General features: G+C 40.6%; 1 protein-coding gene across 1 annotated transcript in view; it reads left to right on the top strand.

Annotated features, from left to right (window-relative positions):
- Nucleotides 1-1,596: 1,596 nt before the first annotated feature.
- CPE (carboxypeptidase E) overlaps nt 1,597-24,350 on the top strand; it is an 87,783-nt gene continuing 65,029 nt past the window's right edge. Inside the window, exon 1 of the mRNA XM_077815435.1 lies at nt 1,597-1,911. Coding sequence (XP_077671561.1) covers nt 1,611-1,911 — 301 coding nt within the window. The 5' untranslated portion in view covers nt 1,597-1,610. The remainder of the gene's footprint in view (nt 1,912-24,350) is intronic.

The raw sequence follows: 24,350 nt of genomic DNA on the forward strand, positions 1-24,350 counted from the left end.
CTCACCACTCATGACTGTGACCAGCAGCATGAGCAGAATCCTCAAAGCTATCCACACATTAGGAAAATTGTCCTTCAATACTGCATCATGAATGAACTGGAGAACTTTGAGTGGAGAGTGCTTCCCATTTGGCAAAATGTGACGGATGTTGTCCAATTTGATATCTTTATCATTGATGTCCGAACTATTCCCCAGGTGTCAGCATCCAGTGAAGGCCTGTAAAATTGTTTAAGAGTGTATTCCTGTCTGCTGGCATACAAAAAAGCCCCCAGGTTTTTTCCTGGTGCTTCATTTGTCTGAACCTTTGTTCGATGGACACTTGAGCAGTGTCAATGAGCGAGCAAAAAACCTACTTCTTGAATTTTTCTTCAGAGCTTCCCATCATCTCATCTCTGCCCCCTGTAACCAAACCGTCTCTTCTGCTGATGAATATGAGTTTCCTTGAAGACAGGCTCAACTCCTAAGTTTTCTACCATTTCTTTGGCAGCAGTGATGGCCTGTTCAAATCCATTGTCACTGTAGGCCACAACGAAATCAAGGCAGCTTCTCATCAAAATAGTAGCGGTCGCGATGTCCATCGACTGAGTTTGTAATACCTTGTTTACAACAATTACTTGGAACAAGATATCGTTCCAAACCACAACTGAGACCAGAAATTTGAGGTCAGTTATCTGGTGTGCCAGGCTTTGTGCTTTGGGTCTGATTCTGGCTTTATTCGACTGCGCCAGTTCCATCAGGGCGTTGTAAACCTCAGTCACTTGGTACCTCACTGGCCTTACACTGTCAACTCAGCTCTTCCAGCGAGTGTCACGTAGGGGCTTCATGGTCAGATTTGTAACATTGTCCATGAGGATCTTTTACTTGATATCTGATGCTGAAAGCAGGATTTCTATCCTTTGCAGCACTCCATCATCGTTTTAGGAGGTCTGAGGAAAATGTTGTTCTCAGAAAGTCTGGAAGGTTCCAGGAGATTCTACAAAGGTCCAGAACATTCTAGGAGGTCAGTGAAAAATGAATCCACAGAGGGAATACCTGAAAGGTGTTACTTCAAACATGCTATTTTCCCTTTTGTCGCTTACAACAAAAACAGCACCCCAAGCCCGTCGCCTGGGTCACCTGCCCCTAAGTCTGGCCCTAGATGCCCCCATAATAAGAACACATCAGTCTTGTCAGAGGTCTCGCTGTCCCCCCTTTTAGCCTAAATGCAGCTCTAAGTGCCCGTCTCCCATGTGGCTGCCTAGCTGTACTACACAGTTGTATTGTAGAGAAGCAACACCAGCCCCAGCCTGACGGCCCCCGTGGCGTCCCTGCATAAATTCGCTCCATCCTTCCCGACCCCGGCTCTGCAGCAGACGAAGCGGAGTGATCCCGTGAACCCACCCCCTCAGGGTCTGCGGCGTCTCCGGCCCCGGCCTCCTTGCAGGGCTATCTCCTGCATCTCCCCGTCGCGCCGCGGAGAGCAGTGCAGCCTGCGGCGCTTTTAGCTGGCTGGGAAGGTGTGAGCAGCGCCGCTGGGGAAGAGGCGGAGGGAGGCGGGGGGAGACCGAGGGGAACAAAGCGCCGAGGCAGCTGCTGGCTGCAGAGCAGCAGGCACAGGAGGCGGCTGAGGGATGGCAGCGGCAAGGGGCTCGGGGCTGCTGGCGCTGTGCGGGGCGCTCAGTGCCTGCTGGCTGCTGTGCGCCGGGGCGGCGGAGCAGGAGGCGGCCGCCGGGGCCAGCCGGCGGCGGCGGCTGAGCCAGGAGGACGGCATCTCCTTCGAGTACCACCGCTACCCGGAGCTGCGGGAGGCGCTGGTGGCCGTGTGGCTGCAGTGCCCCTCCATCAGCAGGATCTACACCGTGGGGCGAAGCTTCGAGGGCAGGGAGCTGCTGGTCATCGAGATTTCGGATAACCCCGGGAGACACGAGCCTGGTAACTGCCACCCACCCCGCGCAGCCCTCTCCGCCCTGAGATCCCCTCCGCCTGAGCCCGCCTTAGCCCCGCGAGGCTGGGAGGAGGGACAGCCGCTGCCAGGGCCGCGGGGATCATGTCAATATCGCTTACAGGGCAGCGGGGATAACGGCAGGCTTAGCACTGCCATGGGGAGACAGGCATCATGCCTAGCCCTGATAAGGAGAGAGGAAGAATACACATACTAGCAGTTTGTAGGCAGTAGGAATGCCGTGATATTAGTACATGTAGGGCAAGAGCAGTCGTGTAGTATTAGGACTGTGGAAATAGTAATTAGTATGCCCGGGCTACAGGAATCATTGAACAATTGTTTCGTATAGGGTACAGGGATCATAGATGAGGCATAAGAGCGCTTGTAGTGCTATAGACAGAATAGAATGACACTTGCAGTGCTTTCAGTTTTCAAAGCCCAGTACTAACGTTATTATGAACATCTTTGCTTTGCTGGTAGGGATAGATGTATGGAAGCTTCTACCAGTCTTTTAGTTGGTCACGTTTTTAATTTTATCATTAAAATGAATGCCATATCACTAACATCCACTAAAAGTAATATTAGAAATCCTAGAAAACAGTGACCCTGATAGGGGCTGAAAGATCTCCCTTTAATTCTGATTTATGAGGGAATACCATGTGCAAGCATACTGGAAGGAAATTACCTTCTTTATTTCCTGACCTAAACAAAATTACAATTTAAAATCTAACATGTCTGTTCAGAAATCTGGGTCACCTTTGAGTGTGTAAAATGCTGTGTTTTTCTGTGGGAATGGTAGAAGCACAGATTGTTACAGCTAATGATTAGCAGTTGCACCACTTATATTTTGTGGAGAGCAACAAACACCTTGTGATTATTTGTACTTACTTTTCAAGATAGTTAAAGCAGGTGATTACAACTGATGTTTATAGTATATTGGTTTTATACATATACACAATGAATTTCTAATCCGTGCAAGTTTACTCATTTGTATAAATATTTATTTCCAAATATTGTGTTTTTAAAGGGCTAATCCTGAAAGGTGCTAAGCAGCTGAGGTCTGCTATATAGCCCTTTGCAGTCAATAGGAGTTTTTCCATTGACTTCAATAGGTTTGGGAGCAGGCCCACCCACATTAGCACTGATTTCAATGGGAGTTGTGAGTGCTGAGCACCCATCAGGTTCAGGCCCCACATGATTTGAGCTTTATCTTTAATTATCTTTTTGACCTCAGGTATTTATACCCCTGCCTGGCATTCTTTGGGAGTTGCATTGCTTTTGAAAGCACCATGACTATTGATAACCATGTTAAAAATGAGAGGTGGTAGGATATCTGACATAATAAAAAGGCAAAATAAGGGGAAAATATAGTATAGTTTTGGAATGGAATATAAATACCAAAATTGGAAATGAGTTAAAGTATTTTATCATTGGTGTTGGGGCCATCTTGACAGCAAGCATGATATTTAAAATAAGTGGTAAGTATCATTGATTATTATTATTTAATGTACTCATTTGAATGATGTGCAGATGTTACTATGGCTTTCTGAGAGTTATTGCTTTTTATTATTACGTATTTAACCAGCATTCGTTCAATCTATTTAAAATAGGAAGAAAAAGACAATTTTACATATTGTGGGGTGGGAGAATGTAATTCGCATGGAAGCTCTGATCCTGCCCCCTTTGAACTCACTAGAGGCTTTGCTACTGACGTCAGTGGAATCAGGATCAGGCTCAGTGTCAGTTCCTTACTTCGTCCTTTAACCAAAATGTTTTAATGGACCACGGATAGGGAGCTTTCTTTGGGATTGATCCTGAAGATGACTGCAATGAACATTGAAGATGTTCACCACCTCACAGGAGGATCCCGTTATTGTAATTAAAACGTTCACACTGAACATATTGTTTGAGAACCTCTGATTCAAACCAGACCTTGTGTAATACGACATGTCCGAGCAAGTTGTAGCAGCCAATGCTGAAAATGTGTATTTTTTTCCCTACAGATTAACCAGGATTTAAACTGTGAGAGTTTATTGTTGGATAAAAGCTTTAAGATCTGATCCTGCAAAGTGCTAAGGCACCTCTTGAGAGGTGCTGAGCTCCCTTTACCCTCAGTTGCACTCAGGAAGCACTCGACATGTTGCAGGATTTTCTTAGTATGTCTAGAGAATAATATTTTGTATCTGGATATATACAGTAACTAAGGGCTCGATCCAAAGCCCGTTGAAATAATTGGATAAATGACTAATGACTTCAATGGGCTTTGGATCAGACCCTGACTGTCTAAATACTATTAATGGGCATTTTAGAAGTGTGTTCAGTAATAATAAAAATGCTAGAAACTTTCTTCAGATTAGTAAACAATGTCCCTTTTTAGTTTCCTGTGTAGGCCTTTGTGATAGCTATAGCAAAAGAAGTGGAGCCCTGTATCAACCCTGCCAGAAAATGTCAGTATGATTCTGCAACCCTTACCTGTGTGAGTAATCCTTGCTTACATCAGGAGTCCCCACTGAATGCTTTAGAGGGTGAAGACTAGCCACATGAGTAAGGATTATTGATGTAATTAAGGCTTGCAGGATCAGGCCCTATATGATTTATTTTAATCTATCATTAAATTACGATTTACAGAATTTTGTGGCACGCTATGGAGTTGTGATCCAGCCTGTCCTTACAATAAAAATACCCTGAGTCATTGTTTTTTTTTTAAAACATAGTGGTCAATAGAGCAGTGATCTGCAGAGAGCTGATAACTGTAGAGACTTGATAAGAATGCTAGGCTACCCTTTGAATTATCCAGTCAGCTGCTGCAGCAATACAAACAATTTCTGTGTGGGTGCATACTTCAGAAAGTTCACATTTCTTAAAGAAACTCTGATTATACCCTTGAGTAGCATTTTTTTATAAGTAAAAGCTGGACAGAATCTATTTGTGTTGGTTTTAATGATCGTGAAGAAATAAAGAAGCACCAATCAGGACACCCTTTGATTTATTGTGTGAAGCTGAACCAAAAGGTTGGTTGCCAACTTTCTAATGGCACAAAACCGAACACTCTTGCCCCGCCCCTTCTCCAAGGCCCCACCCTGCTCACTCCATCCCCCCTCCCTCTGTTGCCTTGCTCCTCTCCACCCTCACTCACTTGCTCGTGTACACTGGGCTGGGGCGGGTCCCTTTTTGATGGGATGTTCTGGTTGAAAAACGGACACCTGGTAAACCATAATCTTTGTCAAATTTTTTATATATAAACACACATCACCAGGCAGATGTCACATAAACACAGGCATCAATATATGCACACAGTCACAATGTGCATAAGGAATTATTCATGAAAGGAAACAATTTAATTTAGGTGCAATATAAGAAAACACATGTGAAAAATGGAAAGAACATTTATGTAAGCATGTATTAAATTACCCAAGCAACTGCAATGATTCTTTAAGACCTCATATTTGCTGGGATAAATATAAATTAAGAGGTTTTTTTAAAACCCATAATATGCACATTGGAAACAAGAATGGCTCTTCAGGAACAAGTCTGGTTTCTTGCATAAGTGTATGAAGTATCTTGGCAATCCTTTAAAAAACACAGATTACGCACTCAGAAAACAAGTATGACTTTTTCTGAGCTGTTCCCATAGATCTGCTAAATGTTAAAGGTAGGAGAATGCCAGCTTTTACTTTGCCAAAAGTTTTCAATTGTGAATTAAACACTATCAGAATGTGTTGCATTTTGTGCCATCCTGAATACTATACAATTTAAGCGATTTAGGGTGAAATGTTTTTCACTGACTCTCTTGTGATTCATGACCATGAGATTGGATTCTGATTAAAAAGTAATTAAATGTACTTTTGATGGTGGCAGTTCCTTTTAGAGTACTACAGAACTCAAACAGGAGAGTAGAGCCCATTGCCACTGTCAGTAAAGGCATGGCTGAATAAGTAGAAGTAAAACCAGGAGATGAAAATTCCTGGAACTCCAGCAAACAGTTTCAGAGAGAGAGGGGTGTCAATACTGGTTGCACGAAATCCAGCAGTATGCTCAAGGAGATGGAGAAGGAACTAGAGTCAGCTGAAAGCAAACCATTGATCTAGAAGGGCAGTTTTATTGCTGTTAAGGTGGTGGAAGCTGAACCCAGTTTAGAAATGATCAAGGACATTGTTTTGGGAGAATTGGTTAGGTGAGAAAAGACAACTTTCTCCAAGCTCTTGCTAAAAAGGTAAAAGTGAAGATAGGACAGTAGGCAGTGAGGTGTGGGAAATTCTGGGGTAATGGTTGGTGATATAGTATGCCTGAGACTATCAGAGAAGATAGAAGCTGACAATAAATAACTGATTATTACTGTGATGGAAGATAATGGGTGAAAACCAGGCCCCATTGAAGTCAATGACAAAAATCCCATTGACTTCAACAGGGCTAGGGTTTCATGCAATGTTTCTTGCCTCATTTGTAAAATGCTTTGAGGTGTTGGGGGGGAGGGATAGCTCAGTGGTTTGAGCATCGGCCTGCTAAACTCACATTTGTGAGTTCAATCCTTGAGGGGGCCATTTAGGGATCTGGGGCAAAAATTGGGGATTGGTCTTGCTTTGAGCAGGGGTTGGACTAGGTGACCTCCTGAGGTCCCTTCCAACCCTGATGCTCTATGATTCTTCAGATGAAAGGTGCTATATATGTGTGAAGGGTACCTCCATATTTTATTATATAGAGGGCCTTGGTTAAGAGGCTAAAGGAGGTAAGATGAAAGGAAAAAGTATGGCATTGCTTTTTCTTTAATGATTATATGTACTCTCTCCATCTTGTGTATGAAAAAAGCATTCTGTTTATTAATTAAACTAACAAACAAACAAAAAATCCAACAGTATTTTGCTGTAATTCAGTTGCAGGATAAATTTGCCTATTGTTCTAAGGATTTTACGGGGTTTCCCTTCAGTTTAAAAAGAAAACTGATGGGCTTAGCCTCTGGAAATATGATTTCCATGGGGACAAACACAGTAGATGTAGATGGAATCTTTGTGACTGGGGATAGCCAAGCCCTATGCAAAAGATTTTATCTGGTAATAGCAGTGATATAGAGGGGCTGATTTTACACCATTAAAGTCCATGGGAATTTTGCCATTGATTTCAATGAGAGTAGGATCAGGTCCATATCATCCAAGAGAGTAGGTTTCTGGGCCCTATAACCATAACGTATACAGTTAACTAATAAAATATTACAACAGCATTTTGTGACTAAAATTTAAGTTAATAAGTAATCAAAAGCTATTTGAATTGGTTTCTCAACCATTAATCTTCTGATCCTAGTCCTCACTGAGGCAAAGCTTTTAGTGATTTCACCATGAATTTTGCCTGAGGAAAGAATAAGAAAGTGCAGGAACAGGAACTAGTTCTGTACCTTATTGCTGTGCTTAGTGCACGTGAGGAAGTGGGTAGGCTGGGGCAAAGGTGTCTCTGTGTCTAAATAAGTGGCCTGATCTTTTCAGAAGTGCTTAGCAACCAGCAGATCCCATATGGGTGCTTAAATGTGGATTAGGAGTCTAACTTTTGGCATCCATTTTTTTGGCAGTCTTGACCCTAAATAACAAAACCTAAATGTGGGCACTATAGTTATTTGCACCTGCAAAATTTTAGGTACAAAAAAAGGAGAAGCCTCTTTAAAGCTGGACTAAAAATCAGGCTTACAATATATGTTAACAAACCGAGCAAATAAAGCTACTGCCAGCCAGCAAAAAAGCTCATACCTGATGCTTAAGATGTCATCGGAGAGTCTATTTCACAGCTGTGACATCAGCAGAAAAGACAACCTTTTCTCCCAAAGGTTGTAAAGTTGATAGTGAGTGATAGATTACTTGGCAAAATTGCCTGTAACATTAGCATTTTATTGCCTCATAACGGTCCATTTCATAATGCTTTTAAATCAGTTTGTACGTTTGAAAGACTCTATACAAATTTTAGAAAAAATGGTGATAAGTTTTATCATACAAAAAAAAGCAAATATGGGGGAGGACAGAATATCTTTAGCACACTGTCTGAGTAATATGCTGTGCTGTGTCTCCTAAGAAATGTAGCACAGGAGGAGCGGGCGGGGGAAGGGGAGGGGGAAAAGGTGGCTTTTTGCCACCTTTGTGACATGTGTGCTGCAGTAGGGGCTAAAATGCATCCAGCATAAATTAAAGCAGCCTATTTTAATTTATGGGAGCCTTTCCCCTGGCTGCCTATGGGCTCTGCTGCAGCCAGGAATCCCTTGGTCCACTATCTCCTACTTCTAGGCCCACACCTACTTTGGGGCTATTGAAAGGGCACATAAATTGGCTTTATGCTGTTCCTATATTGAGGAAATTCTCCCTTGGCCCATTCTGACCTGTTTAAAGCTGCTATCTGCTGCCGGAGTGGCATATATGGACCAGGGCAGGGGCTAGACCTGGGCAATATTTATGTCCGGTTCAGCAACACCAAAATGTTTTGCAAATTCATTAAGATTCCACCAAATTGTTCATTTAAAGGTCCCAGCTTCCCCATTTAAAAACAAAATCAAAATGTTCCATTTCAACATTTTCAAAATGAAAATTTTCAGTTTTTTGGTTTGAAGTGAATTTTGTTTCAAAATTTCCTTTAATGTTTTATTTTTTTAAAATAGAAAAATATTTTAAAATGGTCCAAATTGAACAAAATAATTCATTTAACTGAACTCAAAATGATTTTTTAAATGTTTTTGATATACTAAACATTTGGACAATTTTTGCTTTCAGTCCAGTCTGGAATTATTTTTTTTCCCGAAATTACCATGATTCACTCAGCTATAGCAGGGACTAGGATGCAACCTGTGAATTTAATTAAAATACTTCTTAAAATCTTAACTGAACTGATCAGAAGTGTATAAAACATCTTACAGGAAAACTTTGAATTAGGCAATAATGAATACGTCATCTCAGAATAATGTTGACAATACAAACCACTTAAGCCTCATTTTCTTGGTTACCATGAAGTCATCAGAACATCAGATATTATTATTTATAGCTTTATTGATTATAGTTAATTGCACTTCATTGTATAATATTTTGTTCCTTTCTGTTTCTGTCTCTGTGAGTCTCTCTCCATCTAGAAGTAGAAATCCCATGTGTTATTTGATAAGATCTATTATTATCTCCTGTTTTGGTGAAGCATTAATGCAAATTGAATGTGGCAAGTGACTTGTTTTTAACACTGGACATTAGAGAAAGGCTCATTTTATTATATCTTTAATGTTTAAGTAGACAACACTTTTAAAGTGATAGTGTTTAGCATTATCTTGCTGCAGAGAGGTCATGGAGAACATGGGGCCAGTCTCCTGTATGCAAGAGTACCGATGGTGGAAACTGAGGTTATATTTCTCCCAGTGCACTGAATAAAGCTGGGGAGATTACAAATACAGTAAAGACAGGAACACAAGGAAAATACTTATGACGTATCTGGAGCATAAGAGGTGCTACAGAGTCACCAAATTACTCCATATTTTCTCTGTAATTTGTTGTTCAGTTTGCCCTTCTATAGTAGCTCATCATTTGCAATTCTCTTTAAACATGTGCCAGCCTTCAGCTAATCCCCCACAATGACTCTTTCCATCTTCCTGTTTCTTAGTGCTGATCTTCCCTCTTCTTAACTGGGACACTATTTCTCCCCCCACCCTCCATTCTTCCCTACTTTCACTGAAAATAATTCCAAGGCAAACATTTTTGTTGTCAAACAGACACACACATGCTCTGAAAATGGTACCACTGCCAGAAATATCCATTCTCATTTAAAAGAAAGCACCAGAATTGTCTGGGGGGAAAAAGTCAACCAAATTCTGGGAGCTGCTAAGTATCTGTAGCTCCCAATTAAAATGGAGATTTGTCTTCATAGAAATAAAATCCCACAATAATCCAGGCACAGATCATACCCAAGGATCTGCACCCGGATCTCCTTTGTGTGTGTGTGTGGAAAGGAAAAGGTTACTATCTCTGTGGAAGTCCTCTCCTCTTTCCCACCCACCCCTGCAGAGCACTCTGCAGGTCCAGAGAATTTGTTCATTGTGAGAGAGTTGAAAAGGAGGAGGGCTAGTCTGTGGCCTCAGGGGAACAACCAGCAGCTGTATTAACTTTCCTGTGAAATCGCCTCTGTTCTGGCGCAACTGGGTAATCTGGGGAGTCCCGGGGCAAGTATTGGCAAGGAGAGTTCCCAGCAGCATGGTTATGGATCCCAGAACTGATGTGGGATGGCAATATGTCCTTAGCAGATTCCATAATGTACATGGATCTCATGGGATCTGCAGGGTTTGTGAGTCAGGCTCCTGGTTTCTTCCTTGAAAGAACAACTTCCCTGCAACAGAAAAGTGTGGAGTTCATGCCAAAAAAGGGAAATGCAGAGTTTCCAAGCTCTTACATGGATACTTCCACACAGTCACAATCTGCCCCATAATGTTTTAGTAACACTTGTTGAGGTTTAGTTATTCCTGTTCTGTTGGAGTCAAATTTTGAGCAGCCTCATGTGAAACATTTAGTACAAATTATTTAACGAGATAATTTGCATATAATAATAAACTTCTGTTTATGATCAGCACTCCCGGCACCAAACAGTGATGTGGGTAAGTCATGAAGCAGCACAGAATTTGGCAACTGTAGTCATAGCTGGGGCAGATAGGTGGATGCTGGAGAATGGATGGGGCCAATGTGAACTTTTACCTTCTGCCAACTCTTCAGCTTGTTCTTGCTGCCTCCTTCCCTTCCTGGAGCTGGCTGCTTTTCCCATGCTCAGATTCAGCAGGAGGAGTGGTGAGATGAGAGAAATATGGCTGCCGTGTTGCTTGCTTAGTAGGCACCATCCTAGTTGCTTGCAGCAATTCTTGGCTATTCCGTTCTCTCAGCTAGATGCATAGGATCTCAGTTGGGCTGCAGGAATGGGTGACACATGGCAGCAGCCTTACGATTCCATGGAGGGCCAAGTCTTTCTGCCTGGTGACAAATTAGGACAGGAAGAAAGAAATTCTCTTCCAATAGGAGGAAACAGGGCATTCTGAATGCTCCTTTTAGGTAGGCTGTACTCTGTACTGAATTATTTTTTTCCATATATATCTTTGTTTTTATTTTCTCCATAGTCAGATAGCAATATGCAGCCCTTACCCAAAGACTTTGTGTGCCTCCAGCCTCAGTCCCCTTTTCCTGTGTAGCTCAGCACAATCCTTCATCCATGTTTCCTGCCTGAAATCTCTAGATCAGTGGTTTTCAACCTTTTTTTGTTTGTGGACCCTAAAAAATTTCAGATGGAGGTGTAGATCCCTTTGGAAATCTTAGACAGAGTCTGCAGACCCCCAGGGTTAGTTCGTGAAAGGCGAGAAGTAGCTAAGGAAAGCTTTAAGTGTATGGTAGGTGGAAAGGGGCAGGGGAATGAAGCTAAAGGAACACTAGATTTGTTGGGGCATATTATTTGTCTTCTTTAAAAACTCCTAAACATCATCTGCCTATGAAGAAAACTGGTCCTCCTATGTGACATTGGGAAGGAAGTATCCCCCAGATCAAATTATTGGGGACGTTGGGAGTTTTCATCTTCCTCTGCAGCTTGTGGGTAAGGGTAACTTAGTAGGATCATCTGGACATGTCTCATTTAATTAATTCCTTGCCATTGCAGGGTCCTTGGGCATTGGCGTGCCTCACCACCTCTCCTATTCTCTGCCAATAGTTTGGCTGCTGAGGGCTTTCGTCTAATTCTGGTTGTTGGCTTGGTGTTGGGCTGGCTGGGTGGGGCTGTGGCCTGTGATATAGAGGAGGTCATACTAGATGATCTGGTGATACCTTCTGGCATTAAACTCTATGACTAACCCAGATATGCTTAAAGGAAAGACCATTCTACCTTTGGGGGAAATAATCAGGACAGATTCTAACTTGCTTTAAAACAAAATATCCAGAGTGCTCTGTTTCTCCTATTTAACCTAGTGGCGAGATAATTTATTATTGTACATGCAGTAAGATGACTGCCACCATGTTAGCAAACTCAGGGAGTTGGTAGGCAAAATCTAATAGGAAGCAAGTCTAAGGGGAAAAACAATTGAAGTCAGTTGGCAGTGTTTCAAACAGACATTATTAAGGGCACAAGAGCAAACTATCCCACTGCATAGGAAAGATAGGAAGTATGGCAAGAGACCACCCTTGCTTGACCAGGAGATCGTCAATGATCTAAAACACAAAAGAATCCTACAAAAAGTGGAAACTTGGTCAAATTACAAAGGATGAATATAAACAAATAAAACAATCATCTAGGGACAAAATTAGAAAAGCCAAGGCACAAAACGAGATCAAACTAGTTAGGGACATAAAAGGAAACAAGAAAACATTCTACAAATATATTAGAAGCAAGAGGAAGACCAAGGACAGAGCAGGCCCATTACTCAATGAGGAGGGAAAGACAATAACAGAAAATGTGGAAATGGCAGAGGTGCTTAATGACTTCTTTGTTTTGGTTTTCACCAAGAAGGTTGGTAGCGATTGGACGTTTGACATAGTGAATGCCAGTGAAAATGAGGTAGGATCAGAGTCTAAAATAGGGAAAGAACAAGTCAAAAATTATTTAGACAAGTTAGATGTCTTCAAATCACCTTGTGCATCCTAGAATACTAAAGGAGCTGACTGAGGAGATATCTGAGCCATTAGCAATTATCTTTGAAAAGTCATGGAAGACGGGAGACATTCAAGAAGACTGGAAAAGGGCAAATACAGTGCCCACCTATAAAAAGGGAAATAAGAACAACCTGGGGAATTATAGACCAGTCATCTTAACTTCTGTACCCGGAAAGATAATGGAGCAAATAATTAAGCAATCAGTTTGCAAACACCTGGAAGATAGGTTTCAGAGTAACAGCCGTGTTAGTCTGTATTCGCAAAAAGAAAAGGAGTACGTGTGCCACCTTAGAGTTAGTCTCTAAGGTGCCACAAGTACACCTGGAAGATAATAAGGTGATAAAAGTCAGCAAGGATTTGTCAAGAACAAATCGCGTCAAACCAACCTGATAGCTTTCTTTGACAGGGTAACAAGCCTTGTGGATGGGGGGAAGCAGTAGATGTGGTATATCTTGACTTTAGTAAGCTTTTTGATACTGTCTCACATGACCATCTCATAAACAAACTAGGGAAATAGAACCTAGATTGAGCTACTATAAGGTGGGTGCATAACTGGTTGGAAAATCATTCCCAGAGAGGTTATCAGTGGTTCACAGTCATGCTGGAAGGGCATAATGAGTGGGGTCCCACAGGGATCGGTTCTGTGTCCAGTTCTGTTCAATATCTTAATCAGTGATTTAGATAATGGCATAGAGAGTACACTTATAAAGTTTGCGGATGATACCGAGCTGGAGGGTGAGGGGGGTTGCAAGTGCTTTGGAGGATAGGATTAAAGTTCAAAATGATCTGGACAAACTGGAGAAATGGTCTGAAGTAAATAGGATAAAAGTCAATAAGGACAAATACAAAGCACTCCACTTAGGAAGGAACAATCAGTTGCACACTGGGGGTCAGAGTGGATCATAAGCTAAATATGAGTCAATGGTGTAATGCTGTTGCAAAAAAAGCAAACATAATTCTGGGATGTATTAGCAGGAGTATTGTAAGCAAAACACGAGAAGTAATTCTTCCGCTCTACTCTGCGCAGATTAGGCCTCAACTGGAGTATTGTGTCCAGTTCTGGGTACCACATTTCAGGAAAGATGTGGACAAATTGGAGAAAGTCCAGAGAAGATCAACAAAATGATTAAAGGTCTAGAAAACATGACCTATGAGGGAAGATTGAAAAACTTGGGTTTGTTTAGTCTGGAGAATAGAAGACTGAGAGGACATGATAGTACAAGTACATAAAAGGTTGTTACAAGGAGGAGGGAGAAAAATTGTTCTTCTTAACCTCTGAGGATAAGACAAGAAAAAATTGGCTTAAATTGCAGCAAGGGCTTAAATTGCAGCAAGGTTGGACATTAGGAAAAACTTCCTAACTGTCAGGGTGGTTAAGCACAGGAATAAATTGCCTAGGGAGGTTGTGGAGTCTCCATCATTGGGGATTTTTAAGAGCAAGTTGGACAGACACCTGTCAGAGATGGTCTAAATAATACTCAGTCCAGCCTTGAGTGCAGGGGACTGGACTAGATGACCTTTCGAGGTCCCTTCCAGTTCTATGATTCTATGTGTTGAGTGAGCATAGGTGCTGGAACTAGGGATGCTGGGGGTGCTGCTGCACCCCCTGACTTAAAGTGATTTCCATCATATACAGAGTTTACAATTTGGGTCAATGGCTCTCAGCACTACTACTATACAAATTATTCCATTGAGTGAGTTGTGTTCTTTTCTTTTCTTTTCTTTTCTTTTCTTTTCTTTTCTTTTCTTTTTAAGGGATTTTTTCAACTTTTGTACTGAATGTAGTTTAATTTTGTAAGAAATGTCAACTTAATTGCTTTTGGGGAAAAAAACATTACATATTTCGAAAATTTTGTAAATTTAGAGGCATTTTCCTTCAAACAAAAAGGGAAAACCGTTTTATCAGAACAAAAAGTGTATATGTGGGGGTAGTTTCAATAATGCTGTCCCCACAATGGCCCATCAAGCAAAGCGAGAGAGCTAGACATTGCTAAGCATTATTTTACTTTGTTTTTAAACATTTGTGAATTCATCCAAAAGTTTTAGTGTTTGTAGTTTAAGAGCACTTTTAAAGTTCAATTAAAAACAAGTGTATGTAGAGTATGTGATAATTTCAAGAGCCCAACTATGTGCTGGGATGGACTTGCAGAATTCCCACTAAAATCCAGGGGCCGTGAAAGGCATATTCATGTGCAGAGTTTCAACCAAAGTGAGCAATTTAGGACTCTGATCCTGCAAAGAGTATCCTGGGTTGAGTGAGGGCATCTATGAGAAGACAATGGGGACTTGAAGGGATTGAGACCTGCATGGTACTGAGCCCAGAAAATAGAATGGTAGCTGGGTTTGTAGGTATTTTTTTCAGTGAAAACAACATAAACCATAGTTAGCTCTTATGACAAATCTATATGTTAAGTAAGTACTGAGATACTGTGGATGTGTGGGTGGGGGTTCAGGGTCTTGACTGGATCAATAATCCCAAACATATGAGCTGATTTACCCAGAATGCCTGTCGGGTTACTGGAGGAGTGCATCGTGGAGTGGGAACTTTGACATCCTATGGCTGGTGTAGGGGATTGAGGACGGGGCCTTGTCTCATCTCTTTGAGATGTCTAATATTGGCAAAGGTGCTAGACTGACTCAACTCCTTGTTGCTACTGTGTTTAGTCCCTGCCCACAGAGAGAAGGCTTCCTCTGTCCTTCCTTTCTTTTTGTGTACCCGTGTACGGCTAGCCAAATCTTGTCATTGGCAAATGACAGGATGTTTGTTTGAGGAAGCACTGCAATATTTGATCCAACATGTGGCCATACATTAGAGGTAAATGTAGATAACAGTAAATGGTCAGAACAGATCCGTAAATCATAAACCCTTTGGAATGCAGTTCTAGGACAGTACACTTTCTTTTAAAATTAATTCAACGACAGTGCTGTTTAATTTTTTCCCAAAGCCAGGGAGGCTTTTATAACTGTATGAACCATAGTCAATTTTAGCAATCTTATTTAATCTGGCCCAAGACATGTAATCTGGCCTGTTTGTTTACTCATAAACTAAATCCTGAGATGTAGGCTGAGATAAACCAAGAGGCAGCTTTTATGTGGAAATATTCATTGTCATGGAATATAAGATGCCTAATTTGCAACTATATAAAGACCTTGCTCTTACTGCAGAATGTGCATATGGTCTAAAGTAGTCATCATATGCTGTAGGTGCAGATCTGCATTAAAGTCAGATAGAAAGAAGTTGTTTGATCTGGTGAGACTTGGGCCCTTTGGCTAAGATTTAATGAGGTCACAGTTCAATATCTGATACTTTTTCTTTGGCAGATATGTCTTTGCAGGAGTATGAACTTTTATGTGCTTATAGATTTTTCTGTATCTAAATGTGATCCTGTAATACTAATTTGTGACTGTAACTGACCCTTCTTCAGATCAGTTCTCTAATCACCACATCCCCACAAAAAAGATGTAAAACAAAAATAATTGAATATTTTTACTCTACAATAAAATTAATGTTGAAAAAATAGAAAAGAGGGCAGAAGATTTTAAATGGTAATAACTTTCACCTCATGTTAATGACTGATAAGTAACAAGTATGAATTGTTGAAAGTTTCTTTCAGGAAGTTTCTAGATGTAAATCATGTAACTTGAATGACCCCTTCATAAAGGAATAGGAGCCCACACTGAGTTATACATTGCACTGGTTCACAAGCATGAACTGCATCTTCCCAGCACATGTATCTTTTGTAATGAAGAATTTTAAAACTTTTTCAACAGGAAAAGCAGAAAGCACTTATTGGTTTTGGCCAATTCTATTTTTTGGTCATAATGCTAGTGCTAGGAAAACAGCAGTAGGATGAGTTGAAACTCCATTTCATGTCAATGGGAGCTGCAGATAATCAGCACTTTTGAAAATCAGGCCAGAGGCACACAAATCCCAGTGACGAAAAATGGGACCTGGTGCCTGACTCATGGGTATCCTTTTGAGAACATGCTTCTTTCAATATCACAAAGGAAGGTTTGAATTTTCAGCTGTGGTTTGGCTGTAAGCCCTCTGTATGGGACGTTGTTGAGAGCCACAGTTCCCTTCTCATTTGCTGCGGTGAGGTGGGAGTAGTAATTTACTCCTGGTCTATACTAGCAGCAAATGATGACAACCCTTGTGCTGGCTCAGCTATATTGGTTGGCATATGAGAGAGAGGAGCCAAGCTTTTCCCCGCCCTGTCCACCAACCATTTGAGGGGGATTAGCAGGTACACAGCATCCTCCTCTTGAACACTTGTCTCCATAGCCTGAACAGGAATATAAGGAAGGTTCTTCTGCGTTAAGCCGCTATATGATTGGGTAGTTCAAGTCACAATCTAGCCCTGTATATTTGAGGAACACTCAATGCTATCTTGATGAGCGCCATAGAAATGCCTATAATTAAACAAACCACCAGATGGAAAGACCAAAACTTCACCTGGTGCTTCATGTGACGATCAAAGTAAATGAAATTCTGTAGCTCTAGCCAATGCAAAATGAAAATGCACCTGGTTGCATCAGACCCTTGGCTAGAGAAGTTTTAGAGCAGGCAGGCTCATTTGACTTGAAAATTGAAGAATTGTCTGAAATAGATGTTGCCATGGTGACAGAGAGGATTAGCAGTCTGAGACTGATTTCATTGGTCTGCTACTAGCACAAGTTGCTTGTTTGAGTAGCATTAATATGTTGTCTCCTGCTGCTTTATATGCCGAGACCATCTGGTGTTGGTTGTATTTAAAGGTGCAGTTCTGTTGCAAAAAGAATTGGCCAACGTGATTTGATTTATGTTTAAAATGCAGTTTATAAGAGTAAAGAAAAGTAAAAAGAGTACTTGTGCTTTAAACATATTCTTAAAAGTCACAGCACGTACAGTGATAGAGAATGAGGTGCCAGTTCTAGGCAGCAGCACAGAGAATTTCTGAGATTTGTTTAATATTCAGTCAATGCACGATTTAAAATATTCACTGCAAAACATGTACTCCTGCACGTTTTTTTAGAGCCTCTGCATTTGCAGCCACATTTCCCTTTTCAAAAGGAATTCTTGTCAATATACACTGGAAGATACTTTCTAGCTTGAGAACTGCACATGAAAAGTCCTCAGTAAGTGCTAAGTGTTATTATTCTGTGTTAGAGTAAAGCATATCAGTTTAACTTTAAAAAAACAACAACCCATAAATAACTTACTTTGGGGTCCATTTTTCAAGAAGGAATCAGTGCGCATTTTATTTTGGAATGAACCTACAGAATTCAAAAACATTTAAAAATATTTTTAAAAGGAGGAGAAAAATAATATAAAATCCCAAATACCATTAATCTATTAATAAGTATGAATCTTCTTTTGCCTTTACCATTGTCTACAAGCTCTAGCATGGAAATTGCTATCCTCTGAAGAGCTAATTTATCTAAAGCATATTTATAGTACAGTACTGATTTACATAGGATGCTTTTGAATTTCCATTGATTTTTTTTTTCCTGGTGATTTATATTATAGTGTTTAATTATTCCCAAGACTGTAGGACTTAGATGAATGATTCAAGCGGTGTCAAATTCAGAATAAAACCAGCTCCCATAGAAAGCTTAAGCATTACAGTTTTGAAATGTACTCTTTGGCCCAAACATTGTGTGGATTTACACGCTTGGTGTCAAAGTAGGATTGCAAGGGGAGTAATCAGCACAGAATTTCATCCTCTGTAATGTATTGAAACCAATTTCAGTCTTGATTATGAACCTCTGAGAGGCATTATATGATAGAACCATTTTCATATTCTAAACTTATTAACAATGACACTTCATAATGCTACTTTGCACTTTGATCTCAATTCATTTTACAGGGGGTAATCACTTTGGCTTAGTGTGCAATAGTGCAGTTACATACTAAAAAGGGTGTTGGAGCTACTTCACAAATCCTTACTGTTAAGCCTTCTTGCTGAAGTTTTGGCTTTAGTGCCAAAATTATTTTTGATTATAAAGTACACTTGAAATACAAGGCCTTATAGTTAAGCCTGTTGATGATTTACATAATAACAGGTGCTCTGTTTTGTCTTCAGAAGGCTTTAAAGAGGATCATCTTTGATCCCTATTGTATTCACAACTCAGTCCTAACATTATTCCTACTATATTAATTATAATTGTTGACTTCTAGTGTATAACAGCAGAAGGTTATATTTTGTTATCTGAACTTAATTTATACTTAACTGATTTTGTTATCTGAACTTAATTTATACTTAACTAGTTCTAGAGCAAATAATCTTGGATTGCTGATTGTCAAGATTGAAATCATATTGTGCAGATTGTTGGCCAAATGCTACAGTATTCCTTGTAAATATATGCGTAGCATTGTCAGGGGTGCTGGAACAATTTTTATTGTGGGGGTGCTGGGAGCCATTGAACCAAACTGTAAACCCTGTATATAATGGAAACCACTTCAAGCCAGGGGATGTGGCAGCACCCTAAACACCCCTACTTCCAGCACCTATTAGTGTTGTTTGTTTCTGATCACGAGAATGTGAACCCAGATATATTAATACCTAGATTCTGGGAATGAACTCTTAATTTTTAACCAGGGGCTTAATTCTGCCACCTTTACTCTCATTGAGTTGGCTCTTATTCCTCAAGTAGTCCCACTGAAGTTGATGGTACTGTTTACAGATTAAGGGACTGCTCAACATAAGGAAAAATGGGCAGCAAATAAGGAACCTAAATTGTGAATTGACAACAAAATAAATTGGGCTAAATGAAAAAGAACAGGGCAGTCAGGCCGTCTGCCTGGAGCTTCAAGCAAACTCTTTAAATTAATTGTGACATGAGTTGAAGTAAAATAGTTTATCAGATATTTGTGGCTTCATTTCTAATCTTTTTGAATAGTGATAATGAAAATTTATGACCGAGAGAAATCTTCCACTGAATTAATATACCATACAGGAAGCCATTGCACCATATATGTATGTATATATTTAAAAATATATGTTACCTATCCAGTGAATTACTCTGCTGTTTGGTGTCAGTCCATATTATGGAATTTTTATGGGCTTAACTACAAACCCTTGCCCATGGGAGTAATCCTTACCTACCTAAAGAGAAATTCATTCTTGTGCCAAGGGCCAGCATAGGGCCCAGGGTCCATTTAAAGCCTCATAAGAGTTTATATTGTATTTATGTGAGACATACTATTTGTAGTCCTTGTGCTGGGCAAAATTAATCTTTAAGCAGTATCCAGTGGGTAGTCCCAGTGAGTAGAGTAGCCTTGAAAATCAGGGAATAGTCCAGCAATTAGGTTGTTAGTCTGGTACTTGAGAGGTCCAGGTTCAGTTCCCAGAACTGCCACAAACTTCCTTTGTGACCTTTGACAAAGTACTTAGTCTCCCTGTTCCGCAGTTCCCCATCTGTAAAACAGGGATAATAGCACTGCCCTACCTCACAGGAGCACTGTGAGTTTAAATACATTAAAGATTTTAAAGTGCTTAAATACTAAGTTAATGGGGGTGGTGTAAATGCAATCCAACCATGTTTCTTTCTCTCTTCCTATACTGGGCAGTAGAAAGGGGTCTGGAGTAGAGCCATTAAACCAGTTTTACACAGACCAGAATTATTATAAGGGATCCTGTTCTGCCCCATTTAAATGTCCCGTCTATGCTTCCAGAACAGTGTAAAGGAGTCCTAGTGTAATTGAGAATCAGGCTTTTTGTATGTAAAGGGAGCTTCTTCAAGTGTTGTTATTTTCCTGTTTTATGCATTGTATCACTTTCATGTAGTATGGAACACAACACCTCTCAAAATCCCTTATTCATTTTAGACCATAATGTACTTCAAATTAACTTAGAGATATTTCACAAATCCTGGGGCCTTGCACAATAAATTAGGTTTTTAGTGCTACGTACTAGACAAGGCCTTGAATATTATTCTGCTAGCCAAGCAGTGTATTAACAATAATTATATTTCCCCAGTGTAACATCAGCAGACGGTGAAAATTAGGACTGAGTTTTTAGGGAGGAATAGAAGAGATTTCTCCCTGAACCATAGCGCATTTCTAGATGCAGAATCTTATTTAAGATCCTAAATGGCCAGATTTTCCCCATTTTCACCTGACGAAGAAGACAAAAAAACTGAAAGTGGGGAGGGTAATATATTACTGTGCTCTCCCTCTACAGGAAGACCTGCATGGGAGCTGGGGTGAGGGGTATGTGGAAGGATTCTGGAGGGATGGTTGTGTGTTATGATGAGGCAAGGCTACAAAAAGATAGATAAGCACCCAGATCTGAACTATTAGGGGTTTGCCTATCCCTAGCTGAAGTATCGCCTGAGAGCACTCTCCAGTAGCAATGAACAAATGATCTTTCAGTTCAGTGGCCAAACTGGAAAAAGAAACGGTTCATTTCAAACTGAAAATGAATTTTTTTGTGTTTTCTTGCTGAAATCAAAAACCAAAACAAATGTGTTCAGGTCAAACAAAATGTTTTGAATGTTGATTCAAAATGACATTTTCAAAATGAAATGTTTATTTGACTCAACATTTCATTTTGAAGATGTTTTGAAACAAATGTTGAAATGGTTCACTTTGATATTTCTGAAATTTTTGTTTTTAATTTTTTTTTGGCCAAAACCATGAGCTGAATTTTGTCCCAAATTCCTGAATAGTTTCAGTGCCCCCAGAATGCTTTTTTTTTTTTAAAGCAAATATGCCGTTTACCGTAAAAAATTCACTCACCTCTACTCCCCAGTAGAGCCCTGTGTGGATACAAATTTATAGCTGCGGATGTAGATATCCACAGATATAAATCGGTCGCCGTGGAGGTGCAGAGCTCTACCGGGAACAGCAGTGGGCACCAGGCTCACCAGCAGCTGTGCCTGGTCGCGCCCATGTGTTCAAGTGGCTTGCACGCCCCCAGACAGGAGACGCAGACCACTGCACGGAAGGGACTCCTGTCTGGGAGCGTGCAAGTTGCTTGAACCCACAAGCATGACCAGGGACAGCTGCTGGGGAGCTGGGTGCCCGCCCCAGTGGGCAGGGCTGGGAGCAGTACAGCCACACTGGAGGAGCTGCCAGCGTGGTGCGCTAGCTCCTGAGAGCAACACCCTGACATGCTGCTCCTTTCGCTGCTGTGGTTCCTGGTAGAGCCCTGCACCTCCAGCGATACCGATTGATATCCGCTGATATCCGCATCCGTGGATATAATTTTGTGTCCACACAGAGCTCTACTCCCCAGTCTGTGTAAATATAACATGTTAACTACATGACCATTGACTTGAATAGACCTCACCTACTACTGTTATCAAAAATTTAGGGTGTGACCTTTATGCACTCCCGGTTCCATTTTTAAATTAAGTGTTGTGCAGACTGAAAGCCACTGTTCTGTATGCATTTCTTCATGGAAAGGAAGGATTAACTTTTTAAAGTAATTAGAAATGTTTCTATTCTGTTTCTTCCTTCCATTTTTCCTGCATCTATATTGCTCTTTCATAGCTCCTCTTTTGCCCTTTCTCCTCTGCTTCATAAAGAAGCATCTCCAAAGTGCCGAGAAATTGGGACAATGGAGAAGAAGCAGAAGAGATCGAAAAGAACAAGTTATAAGTGTTGCTGCAGATTCTACAGACTTATCGAGCAGGCCCTGATTTCTGTTTCAGCCAGTCTTCCGTGCTGCAGTATATGGTGTGGAATGGAGGAAAAGTCCAAGCTCTTTATCAAGAATTCTGCTATCTAGAAGGACGCTATAACTATAGTTTAGAACAAGAAAGAAGCGAGCTAATAAGTAATAAATTTTTAACATTGTAGTTTAGTGCAGAATGCACCTTTTCTCTAAGAAAGAAAAGGAATACTTGTGGCACCTTAGAGACTAACCAATTTATTTGAGCATAAGCTTTCGTGAGCTACAGCATCCAATGAAGTGAGCTGTAGCTCACGAAAGCTTATGCTCAAATAAATTGGTTGGTCTCTAAGGTGCCACAAGTACTCCTTTTCTTTTTGTGAATACAGACTAACACGGCTGTTACTCTGAAACTTTTCTCTAAGGAGGCTCGCTAGTGGATTCTGAGGAAACTCAGAGCAGCTGTTAGTGAGCATTTTAGAAGCAAGTGTACATGAAAAATGCTGGAAAAGGCAGCCAAGAGATATAGTCAGTAATAGTCTTGTTATTAAAGGCTCTATTCATATCTCTGAGCAAAGAAAAACCACACCTGTACATTTAGGTACATAATGGAAATAGACGGAAATAACAAGAACCTTTGTTCAGATGATCACAGCAGTTTACAACGTTCCAGAATCTGTTATTTTAGTAAGTACCCTAATGGAAACCTCCCTAATCACACTGAAGGCTGTGAGTATATGAGGTATCCAGGCCATATCTACTATGCACCCACTGAAACAGTGAGTTTTCGGAAACAGCAGTGTGCTAGCTTTCAGTGTATTGGGTTCCTACAGGAAATCATAGAATTATAGGACTGGAAGGGACCTCAAGAGGTCATCTAGTCCAGTCCCCTGCACTTATGGCAGGACTAAGTATTATCTAGACCATCTCTGACAGGTGTTTGTCTAACCTGCTTTTAAAAATCTCCAATGATGGGAGATTCCACAACCTCCCTAGGCAATTTATTCCTGTGCTTAACCACCCTGACAGTTAGGAAGTTTTTCCTAATGTCCAACCTTGCTGCAGTTTAAGCCTTTGCTGCAATTTAAGCCCATTGCTTCTTGTCCTATCCTCAGAGGTTAAGAAGAACAAATTTTCTCCCTCCTCCTTGTAACAACCTTTTATATACTTGAAAACTGTTATTATGTCTTCTCCAGACTAAACAAACCCAGTTTTTTCAATCTTTCTTCATAGGTCATGTTTTCTAGACCTTTAATAATTTTTTTTGCTCTTCTCTGGACTTTCTCCAGTTTGTCCACATCCTTCCTGAAATGTGGCACCGAGACACACTATTCCAGTTGAGGCCTAATCAACATGGAGTAGAGCAGAAGAATTACTTGTCATGTTGGTAAAGATGGCACTTTGTTTACTGTGAATTTCTTACAAAAACTTAACTCAGGTGAAGGGAAACCACTTTCATCCACCTTAACTGAAGAATGCTTTGATCTTATTGCTGTAACCCTTGTCCTCCATCACCTCTTCCCTTCCCTGCCTTTATGTTACTCCCTTTACTCACGTCATGTCTAAAATGACATTGTTAGCTCTTTGGGGTAGGGATATGTTCTTTCTACTTAAACTGTTGGGTGAATACTGTAAGATGCTTAGTAAAAACAACAGATAATAAAAGATCTTCATTTTAGTTTTAGTTTTTTCCAGCTCTGGAAACGACTGGTTATTATTTTATCTTTCATAGATTCCAAGGCCATCGTCTGGTCTGACGTCCTGTGTAACACAGCCCATAGAACTTCCCCAAAATAATTCCTAGAGCATATGTTTCAGAAAAATATTCAGTCTTGATTTAAACATTGTCAGTGATAAAGAATCCACCACAACCCTTGGTAAATTGTTCCAGTGGTTAATTACCTTCACCATTAAAAATTTGCACCTTATTTCTAGCCTGAATTTGTCCAGTTTCAGCTTCCAGCCATTAGATTGTTATACCTTTCTCTGCTAGGTTGACGAGTCCATTATCAAATCTTTGTTCCCCTTGTAGGTATCTATAGATTGTGATCAAATCACCCCTTAATCTTCTCTTTGTTAAGATCAATAAATTGAGCACATTGAGTCTGTCATCATAAGGCATGTTTTCTAACCCTGTAGTCGTTCTCATGGTGCTTCTCTGAACCCTCTCCTGTTTTTCAACATCCTTCTTGAACTGCGGACACCAGAACT

Source organism: Eretmochelys imbricata, chromosome 4 (assembly GCF_965152235.1).
Source record: "Eretmochelys imbricata isolate rEreImb1 chromosome 4, rEreImb1.hap1, whole genome shotgun sequence".
Taxonomy (NCBI): domain Eukaryota; kingdom Metazoa; phylum Chordata; order Testudines; family Cheloniidae; genus Eretmochelys; species Eretmochelys imbricata.